The sequence below is a fragment of the Halichoerus grypus genome, chromosome 3, assembly GCF_964656455.1.
Source record: "Halichoerus grypus chromosome 3, mHalGry1.hap1.1, whole genome shotgun sequence".
Lineage (NCBI taxonomy): Eukaryota > Metazoa > Chordata > Mammalia > Carnivora > Phocidae > Halichoerus > Halichoerus grypus.
The window spans coordinates 6,761,394-6,781,934 of record NC_135714.1 but is presented as its reverse complement, the minus strand read 5'-3'; the positions used below and the strand labels follow the sequence as shown (position 1 = coordinate 6,781,934).

Sequence of the window (20,541 nt, the reverse complement as noted above, 5' to 3'; positions counted from 1 at the left end):
TTTACACCGCTTTTATTTTCACGTCTTGGGGACAGAAATTTTGGTGTTTCCAAGATCTTCCCTGTCATAAGAATGACCATCTGAATGAGAATGTTTTGGGGAGGGGCCTATATTTAATAAGCAACACAGCAAGTGTGGGAAACACAGAAGTCGTCCAGCCCCACCATCCCGCATCCTGCAGATGGAGACATGAGGCTAGAGACGAGCATGGAGATGCGTGGGTCCCCAGGGGAGCTGGGCACCGCTGTCCTCGTGTCCTCACCAGGCAACCCCCCCATTTTGGGGCCACCTTCCCTAATTACCCATCGGGACGGCAAGTATCTAATGACTTCTTCCTTTTTTTTCTCTTTTTCAGGAACAAGGAAACCCAGTCCAAAATTTGAAAAATAAACCATGAAGTGCAGTGAAAAGGACTCAGCAGATTCCAAAGAAAGTGATTTGGCGAGAAAGAAATTGGTCAGTCCTGGTTTCCTTATCTCTCCCTGTTCTGGTGACGCTGGGGCAGTCCCTCCCAGCCCCTTCGCTGCTCCCGAGGAGATGTAGATGGAGGCGAGGTCAGGTGGAGAAGAGAGACCAGGGGGTAGAAGCAACGGTGTGTGGGAAGTTGCCGTGTGAGCGGGAAAGCGTGTGCTACGAGCCATAGGCCACTAATCATACTGTACTCTGGTTGATGATGACTCTGTCATCTGCTGGTGGTCTTCAGGACTGGCGGGAGTGTCTCCACTCCAAAGGTCATTTCACAACGAGGGGACACTGCTGTGTGAGAGTGAGGATGTCGCTGTCCTTGAGGATATGCTGAAACCCATCCCCTACCCCACCACAAGGCCCAGTCCACCTGCCCCAGAGAGGCCCTCACTCCTCAGGGATCCTTGCACCTTCTTTTAAACCAGACTCAAAAACCAAAGCCAAACAGCACCTGCTCTGTGCGGGGCCTTTACCCGGGTCTCTCCTTCGGTTCTCTTGGCCATATACCCCAGTGAAGACATCACCACCCTCATTTTGCAGGCGAGGAGCTGCAGCTCAGACAGGGATGAAGCCACTTGTCCAAGGCTATGTAGCTAGTTTGGGGGGGAGTGGTCTCGAACCCTGGTCCCTTTGTGCCTCATCTCCTGTGATAGCAGCAGAAGCAACCAGGACTCAGAAGAAAATATGTCCATGTTTTTAATAAACCTTATTTAGCCGGACAAAGATCAACACAAGTGTATTTATCAAACCACCAGGGAAGTGTGGAACTGGCAGGCTGAGAGTGATTGTCCCCACCCACAGGTGTGAGACAGAGGTTTAAGGAGGGTCCAGCCACCTCCTCGGGTCATCCAGGGATGTGGCAGAGTCACGTTAAATAAACAGTCATTCCCTCCAAGGACACACTCCTATGAGGTAGAGTCAAGGCTCTGCTGTCTAGGCATTTGGTGTCATGAAGGGAGTGGTACTGTCATCTCAATCATTCTGCTTAAATGATATTCAATAAAAAACTACCCCCCCCTTTTTTTTCCTTTCCTGGTAGAAAATTTTCATCTTGTCCAAGCTGACTTTCTAGCTTCAGGACACCATCAGTTTGAGTTCAGTTCCAGAAGTATCTACCTGGCCCCTTCCTTGAGTGAGGTGGGAAGAAAACTCTGGGAATCCAAAGAGGCTCAGGACGCTGGATTAGCCTGCTCAGGCCGCCATGACAAATCATCACAAGCTGGGGGGCTTAAACAACAGAGATCTACTTTCTCATGGTCCTGGAGGCTGGAGTCTGAGATCAAGGATGTCGGCAGGGTTGGTTCCTTCTGAGGCTTCTGTCCTTGGCATGTAGACAGCTGTCCTCTCCCCACGTCCTTACATGGACTTTCTTTTATATGTGTCTGTGTCCCACGCTCTTCTTATAAAGACACCAGTCATATCGGATTGGGGTCTACCCTAGTGACCTCATTTTACCCCACTCTCTTCTTTAAAGACCCTGTCCCCCAATACAGTCACCTTCTGAGGTGCTGGGGGTTAACACTTCCCCAGATGAATCTGGGGAGGGGGACACAGTTCACTCCATAACAGACACACACAGCCCCGGCCCTTGGTGAGCTCCCGTCCAGAGGGAAAGGCACACATGGGGACAGACACTTGTAAGTAAGGATGGTCACAGCCAGTGCAGTGGTGAGCAGCCTACAGAGCACAGAGGGGCAGAGAGAGGCCCGGCGGGGCTTTGGGGGGAGCTGGTGAGAGAGCGGAGTGCCGACGGATGAGCAGTTATGGGTAGTCAGAGGGCAAGCCTGAGCAAGGGCCAGGAGAACCTGGCAGGAGTAGGTACTCGATAAATAATGGTGGGTGGGTGTGTGCATACAGGTCAGAAGAGGGTGATCGTGGCTCAGCCCCAGCACACCTGGGAACATTTGTCTAATGGCCACATCCTTGATAGAGGTAACTTTCTCAGGGTCTGCCGGAGAGCGCGGCACCACAGGCCAAGCCAATGTGGGAATGGTACCCGCTCTGCCAAACTCCACTTCTTCCCTGTCACGTCGGCCTAGCAGCTCCTTGGATGGCTGCTGGAGGACTGGGGATATCATGGGTGTGAACACATTTGGCCGAGGGCAAAGCAGTGTAGACGCGGCCCGGGAGGTGCAGGAGGAGGGTGCTTGGGTAATGGGTAGTCCCGGTTACCTGCCCTCTGGTCCAGGCAGGTGCAACGCATCATGTTCATCACCGAGAGACCAAACTTAAGCACTGGCACAGGCCTTAGCAATTGCCCGGTGACGTTAACCTGGCCCCAGACCTCCCCGTTTACCGCGGAGGACACTAATTCCCTGGAGGGGCCCAGATCTTTCTACGCAGAGTACGCAGGATGGTACTTATTTAGAAAAGGGTGAGAGCATTTGGGTCCAGATACAGCACATTATCTGGGGACAAGTGATTCAAAACATGCTAATGAGTATTCATTGTGCACTTGCTGTAGGCTGGCTGATGTCTTAGCTTCCTCGGTTCGACGTGCTTTTCGAGTATAAACTCACAGAATCTTCCACAAGTCTGAGGCGGTGGCCCTGTCACGCCCATGTTACAGACCAGGACCCTGTGCCACAGAGAGGCCGAGGGACCTGCACCAGGGCTCACAGGTCCTAAGTGGCTGTGCGGAGGCTCAAACCCAGGCCGTGCGCCACCCACCCGTGTCTGGGTTTTAAGCCGCTAAGCTGTGGCAAGGGGAAGGGACAGCTCGTGTCACCTTCACCAAGGTTTCCCAGAAAGTGGAGCTGTAATTCACCCTGAAAAGCTCAAATTCAAAGGAGGGCAGTGCAGTTAACGTGAAGGCCACTCTCCAAATAGCTGGAGCACCGGCCTGGAACTTGAGCCGGGTCTACTCTCAGGTGCGCGACTTCGGGCAAGGCACTGCTCCCCTCTGGGTTCCTTCGCCTTCGGCAGGCGGGGGAGAGGAGTTATGGGCAGCCAGCTCCACCAATAAGAGGAACTCTTCAGGCCAAGCACCGCCTCCAGGCTGTGGGACCAAAAGGAAAAGTGAAGTCTGCACATGTCCAGTCTTAGGGTCTGGGACAGCGCCTGGTGCAGGGCCGGACCGGGCACAGGCAGGGGGCGGCTGGTCTCCCTCCATCCCTGGGGTCTGCATCCCCTCCGGCTTCTGGCCTTGGAGCTCAGATTCAGCAGGTGTTGGATCAGGGAGGCTGAGGCAGGAGAGGTGTGCAGGGACAGCTCTGACAGGGGCTCAAGGCCACACTCGGAGCCCGCTGCTGGCTTGTGGACATGCTGTGCTCGGCGGGCAGGGCCTTTAATGCTTGCTGACTCAAGCCTTCACAGCGCGGGGGCGTCCCAGAAACAGCACGGGGGCGTCCCCACCCGCACTCCCCACTTCACACCCAAATGTAGTTGCATATTTGTCCTGGGTCCTGGGGCCTACTGAGTTTTCAACCCCAATGGGAAAGCACAGAATGATTTTAAATGGCGGGGGGGGGGAGATCACCTGCCTCAGTCTGAGTTCTAGTGAGATCAGGTGAGACCCCCTGTTAGCGATGAGGAAGCCAGGAAGAATACACGGAAGGGCCTGAGCTAAGGAGGGGAGGGGGAGGAGGAGAGGAGGATGAACATAAAGTCCCCATCAGGATGGCACAGTGTGGGTCCCCAAGACCCGGGGAGGCAGCTGTCCAGTCCCCTCCTGCACCCCTTCCCATACCTCAGGCCCCAGCCATGCTCAATTATTCTGCTTTCCCACATACCCCAGGGCATCTATGCCCATGGGTTTGGGCTCATGTTCTCCCGCCCCACGCACCTTCTCTGCCTGCATATTCCCCCCGAGCTTACTCAGGAATCACCTCTTCCAGAGAGTCTTCCGTGATCCAGCCCCAGGTTCATTGTCTGTGATCCACTGAACCTAGTTTGCTTGCTGTCAAGTGGACTTGAGACCTCCCTAGCCTTCGTGGGGTTCTGCATTCCCCAGACATACCTTCGCCCACTGGCCTCGGTACCTGCCTTCTGCCTCTGGGAGCAAAGGGCCAAGGCAGGCTGTCCTAAACCTGTCATGATTAAAGGTACTACTCTGACATCTGGGGCAAACTGGCCACGTGGTGAATTAATTCTCATGACGTTAAGTATGCATGGAGGGGTCTTGCCTCCTTCATGCGTTCCCTGAGCCAGCCCGGGGTTGGGCAAGGAAGGGGTCTTCCCTGAGCCAACGCTGAGTGAGCAGGACAGAGTAATGACCAAAAGAGGGGCAGATCCTTTTTCTTCCAAACCCAGAGCCTCCCCATTTGTTGGAGAGCTGCAGGGCAGTCATGCCCACGTCCAGCATGCTGCTCGAAGCTATGTGTTTTCTAGTTGAGCCTCAGAATAACTACTGGACGGACAGTCCAGGAAGGATCAGCCTTCCGTTTTGCCCTCGTAAACACCGTAGCTCAGAGAAGCAAAGTGGCTTGGCTAAGGACGCAGTTAGAGAGGCAGGGTCGGGACGCCAGCAGGCTTCCCGTGCCACCAGTGACGTTCCTTCTGTCCCAATCCTTCGGGAGGCACCCTGGCTTCATGCCCGGTGCTCCCTCGCTGCATGCGGTTGGGAGGGAAAATCAAAGGTGCCAAAGGAAAAATCCCTGCCCTGGGTGGTGATTCCTGAGAAGGCAAGTTGCCCTTCCAGGACTCCTGGGCTGCTGCTATGACTGGGAACGGGGGTGGGGTGGGGGGAGCCCACGGTGCCCATTTCCTGTTCAGACAAGACAGAACTGCCGCATTTCCTGCCGGGCCCCCGCCCCCTCGTGGACTCTGCCTCCTGCTCAGAGATGCCCTGGCACAGCCCGCGGCCAGAGGAGCATGGACTCCCGGGCCTGGGCTCACACAGGGGCTGCCGAGCATGGCCGCGCCCGGAGAAGGACACTGGGCAGGAGGACCAGAAAGGTAAACACAGAAACCGGCCTCTGGACCCTGCCATGGGGCTCAGAGGCCCAGCGTGGGCGGCTGCACCTAACTGCCTTCGCGGCCTGGAAGGCCTGGGGCCCTGGGTCAGAGAAGCCTGCCTTGAGTGCAGGCATCCTGGTCCCCGTGACCTTGGCCGTGGAGCTCCCGCTCTGGAGCTGCGGTTTCCTCTGGCAATGTGGCTATGCTCATGAAATGAGGCCTCGCACGTGCTGGGTGGTGTCCCCTCTTCCTTCCCGCCCCCACAGCTGGTACCCTGTCCCTGGGGCAGGTGATGAGAGGAGGTGGGCCCCGCTGGCCAAGTGGGGGCAGGGGCTCCAGGGAGAGGCTCCCACCTGCCCTTCTCTATCCTCTGATGGGTGCAGACAAGGGGACAGTGATCAGGGCTGGAAGCAAGGGGGCCCAGGGACAGAGGCCGCCAGGGACAGCCCAGGGAGTCGGGAGGAGTGACATCTGAGCCGAGACCCAGAGGATAAGGGACTATGGAGAATGGGCATTTTGTCCAAAGTGTATTTCTGTTCCATCGATGAATCCCATGCAGTTCAGGCCCCTCTCACTGCAGGAAAAGATTCTGGCCCCACATCTGGCCGTGTCCATCCCGGTGGCTTATAAACCCCCTTTCTCACCTCCATCCGATCACTAGCATTTCCGAATACCTTCTCTGCAGCAGGCTTGGTTCCTGGAAGCAAGACCCCCACCCTCAAAAAGTGAGACCCTTGCCCACTGTCCAGCCTCTGTTGCTAACGCTCGCGGGCACAGTGTTAACTCAGCGTAACAGCCCAGTAGGTGCGGTCTGTTATCATCCCCACTTTCTGATAAGAACACTGAGTCACAGAGCAGCTATGTAACTGGTCCAAGGTTACAGTCCTAAGCGGCCGAGCGCGGGGTAGGACAGAGCTGAATCACAGAGAAATGTCAACACGAGGAGATGGAGCTTTCAGAGGAGAGGACACTGGTCATGGGTCTTGGATACACAAGTCTCTAGAAGGGAGAATTCCGGGCGTACGTAGCCGCACGGGCCAGGCCAAGGGAGACCCTGGCACCTGACCTGGGCAACAGCCATTCTGTATGGCTGGGCCGGAGGGAAAGCAGAAAGAGTAAACAGGCTTTCTGAACCCTCCCTGTGTGCACGCAACATTCTAAACATCCTCACCCAGCAACACGGCGAGTGCTCAACAACCTGGACAGCCGTGCTGTTCTTAGATCCATTTTCCAGCTGGGCAAGCTGAGACCCAGAAAGGTCAAGAAACTGGCTCCGGTGCCCACAGCTGAGTGGCCGGAACGTCCAGCACTGCATCCGGTGCTAGAAGAGACTACTGAGGTAGGCAGAGCAGGGAATTGGCTATTGGGGTCCTGTTTTCCCTTCCAAACAGTATTTGACCGGCTCAGTCCCCGGAACTGTGGACCTTGTCTGTTTTGTTTGCCGCTGTACCCCTGGGGCTTTATCAGGGCCTGGCCTGCGAAGCGCACACACGTTACAGGATAGCAGAGAAAGCGGCTTCCAAGAGCACCTGGGTCGCCTCCATCTGGAGACTGGCATATTCCCCCCGGCCAGCTTAGGATGGCAACCCCTCCTGTCTCCAGCTCCTGCGGGCTGGTCAGCTTTTGCCAAGGGGCCCAGATGCTTCCGCTCCAGGGCCCTGTCCTGATTGTGACCATCCTTGGATGAGGCCGAAGGACAGGATTCATGGAGGCAGATGCCTCTTTCTCCAGGCTGAGCGCTGTATGTCTCTGCAGGCCCTTGGCCTGAGGGCCTCATAGTGGTCTGCGGATGGACAGCTGAGTCTGGAACGGCAGGTGCGGCGGTGCGTGCGCGCGCATGTGAGCGCGTGTGCACATGGGCAGCCTTGAGCAGCCTCAAGCCCCGAGACACGTTCCCAGACGGAGAGGCAGCGTGGTGCAGCGCGAGGCTGCATGGCCCCAGCCCCCACCCCGGACAGCAGCACGGACACCTCTGTGCCTGTTTCCTCACCTAACAACATCAGGATCAAAGAGTACTGATCTAAGGATTCCCGGAGAGAATACCCAGAAAGGGCTCTGGGCAATGCCTGGCCCACACCTCTTGGAAGCCCCAGATGCTGGCCGCTGGGTCTGGCTTTGCTTTTTGCTCCTGTGTGGTTCAGAAAGTGGCCAAATTCAGCTGAAATAATAGTATGTGGCTGCTTACAAAGCACCTGCTAAGGACATTAGGTCTGCCAGTCACTGATTTGTTGCAGCAGTCAGAAGCAGACTGAGCTCCGGGGGCTGACCCAACTCACCCAGGGCGCCTGCCTGCGCAGGTGGACCTGGATGGGCAACTCACCTGCCGGCCGGCTCCAGGAACTTGTCTCCTTGTCCTGGGAATTCTCTGGGGCGGCCTCCCCAGACGAGGGGACAGCCCAGGTACGTCCTGTGGGCCCCTGGCTCTGTGCCCGACTGCCAGATCTGACGTGCTGTCCTCTCCTTTCCCAGGACTGGTCCTGCTCGCTCATCGTGGCCTCTCTCGTGGGCGCCTTCGGCTCCTCCTTCCTCTACGGGTACAACCTGTCGGTGGTGAACGCGCCCGCTCAGGTGAGTGCCCCGCGGCTGCGGGATGCGCCCGGCAGAGGGCGCTGCGGCCACGTGGAAATCTTCGGGTGCTAGCGCCTGGCCGGGATGGTACCTGATTCTGCAAACCTTTGCAGGCCAGTTCTGTACCAGACCTTTGCCAGAGGGTCTAGGAGAGGGATGGAGAGAGTGAGACCAGCCCCCGCCGTCGAGGAGGGGAGATGAGAGACACAGAAACAATGTCACAACGCGGGGCGTTCAGTTCTTGCTGGAGTGTCCTGGGAGAGTGCAGGGCAAGGAGAGCGGTCTTCGGAGGTCTCAGGGGCTTATTCCTGGGCATGGAATCCGAGGAGGCACAGAGAAACCTTATGCATAGACATTTTCCTGATGTTCTTTTTGTGTTTATGGCTTTTAATCACAGCTTGAGGTCACTTGGGTATCTGTTGGTTAAGATCCACCGTTGGCCTTTGTTTTCGTTTGGAATCAAGACAGTAGGTATGTCAATCAAGAAGAGGCTGTAAAGCACCCAAAGGGTTTATTTGAGGTCTTAGGATTTGCAATGTGGGAGGCACAGAGAGGACCGAGATTGAGACTGTGCTCGGAATTGCAACAGGGAGTGCAGGCTCATGAAGGCAAAACCCCCAGCGTTGGGTAACTTGTTTTGAAGGAATCGTGATCGGTGCTGACAGCGCTTAACTGACCACGTGATGCGGGATTGGCTCTGTGGCTCACCGGTGTTACCTTCTCTCTATTTCAGTCGGCAGTAGAGGAGGTGTTCCAAGAGGCCATCAGTGTGCAATTGGCAAGTCATAACGGACAGAAGTCAAGAGTTCATGGTGTTCTCAGAATTGAAACAGCCCATAGGGCTGCTTCCTCAGTCTCCTCCCCACTCCATTTTGAGTGACTCTCTTAGCAATACTTACTTCCCTTTTGGAATTTCCTTTTGCGGGTGCAGTTCCCCAGGCCCCCCTCACACCTCCCTGCTAGTTTGCAGGTTTGGTTTGTTCCGCCTACCTAGACTATTAGCTCTGTGTGTTACCCATTCCTGGGGGTGCTGGCCTCTGCTTGACCTACTTCCACCCTTGGGCGTAGGGTGGATGAAGGGTGTGAGGAAAGGCTTCCTGGAGGAGGTGATGCCTCAGCTTTGTTTTAAAGGTAGAGCAAAGGCACAGAGGCTTGAGATCTGTGAAATGTTTGCAGGAATGCATGTGTGATGCGGTTGGAGCACAGGATGCCTTTTGGGGAGCCTAGGGCAGGAGCTAAAGGGGCAGGCAGAAGCCAGCCTCCTGGAGGCTTTTTGGGCTTTTCCTTGTTTGGGGCCCAGAATCCCCATGTGCAAAATGCAAGGGAGGCTGGACCATTGGGTCTTAAAGGGTTCCCAGGAGTCCTCGACTTTGCAGAGGTGCCTTTTTAAAATTCAGATGTCCTTCAACAGTCCCACAATGTCTTTTATAGCTGGTTTGTCCAAATCAGGACCCCAAAAAATCAGTGCCTATATATGCAACAGAAATACACAAAAATAATTACAACCCTGAAATCTAGATGTAGATGTTCATTATTCTGTTCCCTTACTTTTCTATGCATTTGAAAAGTTTTATAACATAATGTCCAAACTAATTACATCATTACATCTTTGCCAATGTGTCTATATATGCGAAAGAAAAGGGAAGTTTCCAAATCATGCTACTGAGCCCTGTCCTGTTCAGTATTGTCACCAACTATTTGGACAATAATATAGGAGGGGCATCTGTTGTATTTCTCAGTTGATGAGCTGGAAGGAATAATGACTGTTAGGAAATGAAATGTGTTAGAATCAGGTGCCAGGACAGTTCTGATTTTTTTTTTTTTTTTTACTCTATTAACTCTTGTATATTTGGGGGGTTCTGTGTAAGTTCATTTGAAAACTGGATTCTGATGCTAAGACCATTTTGAAAGCCAGGGGCTGAGATGGCCTCCCCGAACTCTTGCAGTGGCTTTGACTTTGTCATTGTGACATCATCCTGACATGGGGATCGGAGTTGTCCATACTTGTCTTTAAAAGAAGGTTGGAAGTTGAGACTCTTGCTTTATCTTGACGGTTCAGCAGAAACTCCAGCAGAGGGTGGAGAACCTTTGCACTCATGGTTTGTAGAGCAAAAAGCCCTGTGAAACTTGAACCCTGAATCCAATGATGTAAGAGGAAAAATATAAGCTCACACCACAACTGTGGGAACAGGAAGAAGGAGGAGAATTCTGTCGTTCATCCATTTAAATCTTGTTTTTAATTAATAAACTTTATTTCTTAGAGCAGTTTTAAGGCAGTTCACAGTAAAATTAAGTGGAAAGTACAGAGAATCCCCCCATATCCCTTGTCCCTCCGGTGCACCACTCACTATCAACATCCTGCACCACTACTGATTTGTTGTCATCAGTGAACCTGCCTCGATTCATCATCTTCACCCAAAGTCCAAGGGTTACATTTAAGGTTCACCCTTGGTGTTGTGTATTGTAGGAGTTTTGACAAATGTGGAGTGACAGGTACCCACCATTGTGGTATCTTACAAAACAGTTTCATTGCCCCAGAAATCCTCTGTTCTCCCTATTCCTTTTTCCCTCCCTACTAACCCCTGGCAACCACTGATCTTTTTACTGTCTTCAGAGGTTAGGTTTTCCACTATGTCATACAGTTGGAATCATACAGTATGTGACCTTTTCAGACTGGCTTCTTTCACTCAGTATTATGCACTTAAGCTTCCTTCCTCCATGTCTGTACATGGCTCAAAACCTCATTTGTTTTTTAACGCTGAATAATATTCCATTGTCTGGATGGACCTGTGTCTTGAGCCGCTCATCTGTGGAAGGACTTCTTGATTGCATCTAAGTTTTGACAACTATGAGTCAAGTTGCTATAAACATCCATGTGCAGGTTTTTGTGTGGACAGAAATTTTCAGTTCACTTGGGTAAATACCAAGGAGCATCATTGCTGAATCATATGGGAAGAGTATGTTTAGTTTTGTAAGAAACTGACAAACCATCTTCCTAAGTGACCACACTGTTTTGCATTCCCAGTAGCAATGAATGAAGGTTCCCATTGCTTCCCATTCTCACCGGCATTTGGTGTCCTTAGTGCTTTGGATTTGGGATGTTCTAATAGGCGTGTCCTGGTATCTCCTTGTTTTAATTGTAATTCCCTAATGACATCTGACGTTGAATACTTTTTCTTATGTTTTTTGAAAAGATAGGAATATCTTTTCATGTGTTCATTTGCTATCTGTATATCTTCTTTGGTGAGGTGTCTGTTCAGATCTTTTGCCCATTCTTTAATTGGATTGCTTGTGTCATTAGGGTTGAGTTTTTGTTTTTGTTTTTAAGATTTTATTTATTTGACAGAGAGAGAGACAGCGAGAGCAGAACACAAGCAGGGGGAGTGGGAGAGGGAGAAGCAGGCTTCCTGCCGAGCAGGGAGCCCGATGTGGGACTCGATCCCGGGACCCTGGGATCATGACCTGAGCCGAAGGCAGACGCTTAACGACTGAGCCACCCAGGCGCCCTATGGTTGAGTTTTAAGAGTTCATTGCATATTTTGGGCAACAGTTCCTTATCAGATGCGTCTTTTGCAAATATTTTTTCCCAGGCTGTGTCTTGTCTTCTCATTCTCATGACATCGTCTTTCCCAGAGCAGAGGTTTTTAATTTTATTGAAGTCCAGCTCATCAATGATTTCTTTCATGGATTGTGCCTTTGGTGTTGTCCTTAGAAAGTCACCACCATGCCCATGGTCATCTAGATTTTCTTCTATGTTGTTTTTTAGGAGTTTTATAGTTTTGTGTTTTACATTTAGGTCTGTGACCCATTTTGAGTTAATTTTTATGAAGGGTATAAAGTCTGTGTCTGGATTCTTTGTGTGTGTGTGTGTGTTTATCTATTGTTCTAGCACCATTTGTTGAAAAGACCATCTTTGCTCTATTGTATTGCCTTTGTTCTTTTGCAAAGATCAGTTCACTATATTAATGTGGGTCTATTTCTGGACTCCCTGTTCTGTTCTATTGACCTATTTGTCTGTTCTTTCACCAATACCATGCTGTCTTGATTACTGTAGCTTTATCAAAAGTCAAAGTAGGATGGCGCCAGTCCTCCATCTTTGTTCTCCTTCAATGTTGAGTTGGCTATTCTGGGTCTTTTGCTTCTCCATATAAATTTTAGAATCAGTTTGTTGATATCCACATAACTCAGTAGCTTTATACCTGTTTCATTTTCTTTAGTGCTAATGTAGGTGGTAATATTTTTTATTTAAAATTCCATTCTTTCATTGCTGGAATATAGGGAAGTGATTGACTTTTATATACTAATCTTGTTATCTTGCAACTTTGCTACAGTCAATCACTCCTTAGTTCCAGGAATTTTTTTGGTCGATTCTATCAAACTTTGCATAGATGACTATGTCTTCTATGAACAAAGACAGCTTTATTTCTTCTTTCTCAATATGTATATCTTTTATTTCCTCTTATTGTCTCATTGCATTAGCTAGGACTTCCAGGATAATGCTTATTTGAATTTAATTTGCTCTTCTTTTTCTAGTCTCCTAAGATGGAAACTTACTGATTTTAAGTCTTTTGTCTTTTCTAATATATTCATTCAATGCTATACATTTCCTTCTAAGCACTACTTTTGCTGCATCCCACAAATCTTGATGATTAATATTTTCATTTTCTTTTAAACTGCTTTATTTTAAAATTTCTCTTGAGATTTCTTCTTTGATCCATGTGTTATTAAGAGGGGTGTTGTTTTAATCTTCAAGTATTTTGGGATTTTCCAGCTATATTCTGTTACTGATTTCTAGTTTAATTCCATTATGGTATGAGACCACACAGTGTATGATTTATATTCTCTTAAATTTGATAAAGTTTGTTTTATGGCCCAGAATGTGGTCTATCTTACCGAATGTCCATGTGAGCCTGAGAAGAATGTATATCCTACTGCTGTTGGATGAGGTGGACTATAGATGTCCATTGTATCCAGTTGGATGATGGATGAGTTGTTGAGTTCAGTTATGTCCTCATTGATTTTCTGCCTCCTGGATCTGTCCATTTCTGGCAGAGGGGTGTTTCAGTTTCTGACTATAATAGTGATTCATCTATTTTTCCTTACAGTTTTATTAGCTTTTGCTTTATGTATTTTCATGCTCTGTTGTTAGGCACATACACATTTTTTTAAAAGATTTTATTTATTCATTTGAGACACAGAGATAGAGAGAGAGCACGAGCAGAGGAAGAGGCAGAGAGAGAGGGAGAAGCAGGCTCCCTGCTGAGCCAGGAACCCGATGTGGGGCTCAATCCCAGGACCCTGGGATCATGACCTGAACTGAAGGCAGACACTTAACAATCTGAGCCACCCAGGCGCCCCTAGGCACATACACATTAAGTCTTGTTATATTTTCTTGGCGTATTGGTCCTTTATCAGTATGCAATGCCCCTCTTTTTCCCTGTTAACTCTCCTTGTCAAAGTATCTCCTGTCTGAAATTAATATACTTATTAATGCTTTCTTTTGATTCATGTCAGCATGGTATATCTTTCTCCTTCCCTGTACTTTTAATCTGTATGTGTCTTTATATTTTAAGTGGGTTTCTTGTAGACAACATATAGCCGGGCCTTGTTTTTTGATCCACTCTGACAATCTGTCTTTTAATTGCCATATTTAGTCCATTGACAATGTGATTATTGATATAGTTGGATTAATATCTAACTATCTGTTACTGTTTTCTATTTGTTGCCTTTTTTCTTTGTTCCCATTTTTGTCTTCCACACTTCTTCTGCCTTTTGTGGTTTTAACTGAGCATTTAACATGGTTCCATTTTCTCTTTTCCTTTCATATCAATTTACCTCTTTTTTTTTAAACTTTCTTTAGTGGTTGCCAGAGAGTTTATGATATACATTAAGACTACTTACAAATAATACTATCTTACATCACAGGAAATGTTCGTACTTTATAATAACAAAATATTTCTAATTCCTCCACACCCCTGTGTCATTCATTTCACTTGCACATAAGCATATTATATAGATAATCAAATACATTGCTGCTGTTATTATTTTGAACAAACCGTTATCTGTTAGATTAATTAAGAATAAGAAAAAAGGAGCACCTGGGTAGCTCAGTTGGTTAAGTGTCTGACTCTTGGTTTTGGCTCAGGTTGTGATCTCTGGATTGTGAGATTGATGCATTGAGCCCTGCTTCAGGCTCTGTGCTCTGCATGGAGTCTGCTTGAGATTCTCTCTCCCTCTCCCTCTGCCCAAGTAAATAAATAAATCTTAAAAAAAAAAGAAAAAAGTTTTCATTTTACCTTTACTTATTCATTCTCCTATGCTCTTCTCTTTATGGAAATCTGAGTTTCTGAGCATTATCAGGTTCCTTCTCTCTGAAAAACTTCTTTTGATGTTTTTTTGCAAGGCAGATCTACTGGCAATGAATCCCCTCAATGTTTGTCTGAAAAAGTCTCTACTTGTCATTTACTTTTGAAAGATAATTTTGCAGGGTACAGAATTCTACGTTGGTGGGTTGTTTTTTTCTGTCAGCATTTTGAGTATTTTATTTCACTCTCTTCTTGGTATGGTTTCTGAGGAGAAGTTGGGTGTGATTTTTATCTTTTGTCTGCTGTAGGTACTTTTTGACCTGGCTTATTTCAAGAGGTGTTTTTTTTTTTTTTTTTTTTTAATCTTTAATTTTCTAAAGTTTGAATATGATATGCTTGAGTGTAACTTTTTTTTTTTTTTTTAAAGGATTTATACTGCTTGGTGTTTCCTGGGTCTGTGGTTTAGTGTCTGACGTTAATTCGAGGAAGTTCTCAGTCATTGTTGCCTCAAATATTTCCTCTTTTTCCACCTCTCTCCCTTCTTCTGGGTGTTCCCACCATGTGTATATTACACATTTTGTAGTTTTCCCACAGTTCTTGCATTTCTGTTCTGTTTTTTTTTTTTTCAGTCTTTTTTCTCTTTGTTTTTTGGTCCATTCTTCATTTCTGTTACAGTGTTTTTGTTTGTTTTTAAAAAGACTTTATTTATTTATGAGAGAGTAAGTGAGCAGGGGGAGGAACAGAGGGAGATGGACAAGCAGACTCCACACTGAGCATGGAGCCTGATGCAAGGCTTGATCTCATGACCCTGAGATGGTGACCTGAGCAGAAACCAAGAGTCGGACGCTTAACTGACTGAGCCACCCAGGTGCCCCTTCTGATAAAGTGTTTTTGATTTCTACCATTTCTTTTTGATTCTTTCATAGGATAGCCATCTCTGTGCTTACATTGTTCATCTGTTCTTGCATGCTGTCTAGTTTTTCCAATTAAGCCTTGAGCATATTAACCAATTAAAAAAATTCCTGGTCTGGTAAGTCCAACATTCCTGCTGTATCTGATTTTGGCTCTGATGCTTGTTTACTCTCTTCAAACTGATTTTTACCTTTTAGTATGTCTTGTAATTTTTTTGAAAGATGGAATGATGTACTGGGCAAAAGGAACTGCAGTAAACAGACCTCTAGTAATGTAAGGCATGAAGCGAGAAGAAGCATGCTACAGTCTTATGATAAGGTCTCAGTCTTTTGGTCAGCTGGTGACCCTGGACCATGAACTTTACCAGTGCCTCTCAGGTCCTGCTCACTCCCTCCTTAGGATGGCTGGAGGGGGCTAGAGATGGGTATTTCCCTTCACCCAGGTGGTTAGGCTCTGATAAAACTCCAGCAGGTAGATTAAGCTCAGGTAAAATTACTTCTCCTGGGGGCAGGCCTTGCAAAGAACAGCATGCTTTGATATATTTCAGAATGGTTCTTTTCCTCTCCCCTGCTGGAAACATGAGGGGATTTTTCTTGGATATTCACTGGGTGGGACTGGTAGAGCTCCTCGTGGTAAAACACACAAAATTGTGTTGTAGGGGCTGTGACGGGGCATCCCTGGAGTTTGTAACTCTGAGCCATGTTCACACTGAGACTCCAGCAATTCGTCAATCACAGTTCAGGTTTTCCTACCATAGTGTTGCCTCCTGCAGGGGTTTCTACCCTGGGTTTTTTGTTCTGGTAGGTTGTGATTCTCTGTATCTGCCTGTCTCTTCAATTTTCAGGCCAATGGTTTGCCCTATGACCTCATTTCTCTGATTGATCTAAGAGTTGTTGATTTTTCAATTCATTCAGCTTTTTATTTGTTAGGACAGAGTAACCACTGCCAAGATTTTTACATGCTGGTCTAGAAACCAGAAGTCTCATTTAACAACTATTTACTGAGGGCCTACCAGGTGTTTAATTTTGGGAATCAGGGAAGGCAACATGGCATCTGAGCTGAGTCATGAGAGGTGGGTAGGATTTCCATGGGCATCAGGGGGAGAGGCAGAGAGCTGAAGCATATCCAAAGGCCTGGCCATGCTGACATGCTGACATGTTGGGAATAGTTAATAGAGGTGTGATGTGCTGGGTACCCAGGGGAAAAAGGGGGATGGGATGGAATAAGAGGTAGAAAAGCAAAATAGAGCCAGAAGCAAAGGGCCTCAAATCTTAAGCTGCAGATTGAGATTTAGTCTATGGGCACTGGGGAGCCATGGCATGTTCATGACGTAGGGGCGATATGACTTGTCTTTTAGGAGAAAAACAACTTTATTGTCAGTGGGAAGAACGGAAGGGTCCAGAGCTTGGAGGTATTTAATGGGAGAGATGGTAAACTGAATGAAGAGGGTTTGATAAGCCACCCTTCTAATTCAGGAGAGGAGGAGATTTCTGAAGATCTACACATGATCAGGGTGGATTTTCAATTTCATAATATTAAAAATAAATTTTATGACAACATCAGTAACAACACACATGGAAAAATCACATGTTAAGTGCCAGCCCTTCCTTCAGGCACTTTCCATGCATTCACACTGTGCATCCTCATGACGACCCTATGAGGTGTGTTTCATCATTATCCCCATTTTAGAGATGAGAAAATTGATGCATACTGGTAACTAGATTGGCTTGCCCATGGGCACACAATAATTGGGTGCCAGGTATGACCCTGGCCAGTCTGGCTTCAGGGCTCATCCTGTCGGGCATTGCCAGTGTCCAGTTTTAGGTAAACACTTTGGGTTTCCTGGTCATTGGACATGTTTTTAATCAGGTCCTTTTCTGTACCAGCCAGATTCACACCATGAGATGTCTTGTTTGGAATACTGTGGCTCTACTTTTGTGGCTAGCATGCCCAGCAAGCTATTCAGTCATTGTGACAGTGTGAGGCATTTTCAGCCTGGTGTCCTCAGGCTTTGAGGACATTTTAGAGGGGCCAAGAGAGTCCTAAATGCAGTGCAGTGCCCAGTCTTCCTAGATACAGGGGGCTGGGAAGGGTCACCCCTAACTGCCTCCCAAGCTCTACTCTCCACCATTGAGGGGCAACACAGAGGTGATCACCAGCCTGTCATCTCTGCAATAAAATGCTGCATGCTGGGCACATAGAAATTCTCATAGACATACCAATGTATTAGTCTGCTCAGGCTGCTGTAACAAAATATCACAGACTGGGAAGCTCAAACAACTGACTTCTATTTCTCATGGTTAGGGAGGTTGGAATCTTAGATAAGGGTGCTGACATGGTCGATTCCTGGTGGGAGCCCTCCTCCTGGCTCACAGATGGCTGTCTTCTCACCGTGTCCCTATGTGGAAGAGACAGTAAGCAAGCAAGCCCTCTGATGTTTCTTTTAATAAGGGCACCAACCCCACCATGAGGGCCCACTCCTTAGGACTTCATCCAACCCTAACCACCTCCCCAAAGCTCCAGCTCCAGATACATTCACACTGTGGGATAGAGCTTCAACATATGAATTTGGGGAGATCACCATTCAGTCCATAGCACTTAGTTATTGATGTGTCATACCCACGTCATGGACGAGGAACCAGAGGCTTAGAGTTTAAGCAACTTGATCAGGGTCACACAGCTAGGATGTGGCAGAGCTGTGATTGCACTCAAATCTGTCTGAATCCTAGACCCATGCCATTTTGACCCCTTCACTGTCCACCATTGCCAGTCCCCAGAAGTCCAGCAATGGGGGAGCCTCGGGATGGTAAACTAAGGCAAAGGATGCTTATGGGGAAGGCCAAGAGGACCCACAACGAGCCCAGTGGGCTGTTTACCTGTGACACCCGCCACCTGAATGGCTGTGTGGGCTTTACTTATGGCAACTCTGGAGTTTCGGGGACCAGTTCTGATGGTATTGGGATGGTATCACCACTAGGGACCTATAAATACCTGAATCCTGCCCTTGACCCCTACTTCCTAGGGGCTGTCCTTGAAGGGGGCTCTATACCCGACCAGCATGAACCAGAAGAGAAGTGAAGGACTCCTTTCGTATTGGCCAGGCCAGCCCCCAAGCCCTCCCCTCCCCATTCCCATGGGGCCTTGGGGTCAGGAATCCCCTTTTGTGCTCCGTCACATGTCCTACCTCACATTTCATGTCTCCATCATGTTGCTATTCAAATGCAGAGAGGGTAGATAGGCAGTAAATGCCCCTGCACCCGTGCTGAGTGTTCACCTTGCTTGTATTATGTCGTTAGGGCTTGGGGGTGGCAAGACGAAAGGACACATGTCCTTGTTCTCAAGACCAGCAGCAGTGACAAGATGTGCTGCACAGAGATATGAACTCAGGGCCAGAGAAGGACGTTATTCTATCTGGGGAGGGCAGGGGGCCCTGCCACGGCTTGAGGGAGAGTACAGGGCTTTCTGGGAATGGTGACGAGCTGGGGGGCTGGACAGCAGGCTCTCAGGGGTGGATGGGGAGGAGGCTGGGAAGGGGACCAGGGCCAGCCCAAACTGGGTTGCAGGGGCCAGAACAGGAATACATGCTAGCCCTGCCCAGCCTTTGGGCGCCAGAGCAGGGCTGAGGGGTCTCAGCCTGGGAGGCCCTCCCAGGGTGGGAAACACCGCAAGCCCCTGCAAACGGCACTGCTGCAGGGGGGTGGTGACAAACCCCTAATGAGTGGCTGTTGGAACAAAGGAGTCCTGGTGGAGGAGCTCAGCCCATGTCCAGGGATCACTTGACACTCTGCCCTTTGCAGTGGGCCTGGGGAGGGGTGAGCAGGCAGCCCCAGGGTCCAAGAGCCCAGGATGAGAGAGACCCCAGGGTGTGTGACTTAATGCAAGTGGGAAGGGCCCACGCCTAGGGGTATTTTTTGTGTGGGAGCCAATCTTAGTCAGGGCTCTGGCATTGTCGAAGGAGGAAGTGATCCCTGTTTGCACGAGATGCAGATATTGGGGGTGGGGGTGTCTGCCCACAGAGATGGCAGACAGAGGCTGCCACGGGGGGCTGCTGATGAAAATAAGTCAGTGGGGACACTGACCCACATGAAGGGACGCTGGCTTAGCAATGACACAGGGCCCCGAGGCCCCTGCCAACCAGCTTTGCCTCCTCAGTGGTGGGATAATTGGGGTGCAGGTGGTGGTCGGGGGAGCACAGGGGCCCTGCAGGCCATGGCTGTGTACCAGCAGGTAAGGCAGAACTTCACGACTTGAATAATGCACATGGTAGCAGACATTGGCTCTGGCCGCTGCCCAGCCACAGCCGCACAAATGCTCGGTGGTTCTCTCTCTCCAGATATTTGGGAACTTTCTGGAATGCTGATAATGGAAATGATTCCCACCTCTGAGCACTGACTATGCCTGTCCATGTTAGGGACAGTTTGCAGAGCATCCGATTTCATTCTCGTTACAATCCTGCGAGGGCGCCATAACTCACCCCCTTTCATAGATGAGGAACCTGAGGCCCAGGGAGGTTAATGTGTCCAAGTTCCTGGGGTAGGTTGGGAGGCCCCTTAAGCCCCCCACTCCCCAAATTTCCATTGGTTTCCCTTCAAGACAGTCACTCTCGATGAATGTACATCCTGTCCATGCCCCATTTGGAAGAGAACACCCAGGGGCCTTATGCATCCATGAGGGTCCTTGGCTAGCTTTGGACAATATGAGCAGAAGTGAATATAAGCCACTTGAGGCCTAGCCCTTGAAGACATTCCAGAAGGTTCCTCAGTTCTTTCTTCCCCCAGATGGCATAGGTACAAGATGGCAGAGAACCGTCTGGCAGGCACCCTCACCCTCAACCAAATTGCCAACTGTCCTGTGTAAAAATTCTAGTGCCCCTTCGGCCCCATTCACACAGACGGGGACGTGAACTCAGGTCTGTCTGCTTCTCAGCTTTATCTTCTTTCTGCTCCACCAAGCTGATCTGCTGGAGCTTGTGCAGACTTTTGGCTTAGCAGGCTACAAGGTCTTTGTCCCAACTACACAGTTCTGTCGGTGCGGTGAGAAAGCAGCATGAGACAATAAATAAATGAATGGTGAGGCTGTGTTCCAATAAAACTTTATTTACCGGAACAGGCAGCGGGCCAGATGTAGCCAGCTGGGCCATTGTTCGCTAAACTCTGTGCTCAAGGTTCTAGGAAAGAAATGAACACCGGGCACTGTAGATGCTGGGGTCATTAGGACCTCGGAGAGCTGGCTGGCTTTATGAACAATTAACCCATGAGTGGTGAGTCTTCCCACAGATGTTATGTTTCTTAATATTTTTTTTTTGTGTCCATTTATTGCTACATGTCTAAGCCTTTGTCTTTTCTCTTTCCAATGACTAATTCTAATTGGCATAGTTGTATCTGTCCATATCTAT

General features: G+C 49.0%; 1 protein-coding gene across 6 annotated transcripts in view; it reads left to right on the top strand.

The window, feature by feature from the left end:
• The window catches only part of SLC2A9 (solute carrier family 2 member 9), a 222,302-nt gene that overhangs the window by 31,744 nt on the left and 170,017 nt on the right, over positions 1–20,541 (top strand). For 4 of the 6 annotated variants that reach the window (XR_013446272.1, XR_013446274.1, XR_013446273.1 and 1 more), the window contains 2 exons: positions 356–456; positions 7,831–7,929. Coding sequence is in view for 2 of the 6 variants with exons in the window: in XM_036110537.2 (XP_035966430.1) it covers positions 394–456; positions 7,831–7,929 (162 nt within the window). In the remaining 4 variants the exon portion in view is untranslated. Of the gene's footprint in view, positions 1–355; positions 457–5,230; positions 5,362–7,830; positions 7,930–20,541 lie in introns of those variants that run through there. The other 2 variants (XM_078068384.1, XR_013446276.1) reach the window with 2 other exon arrangements.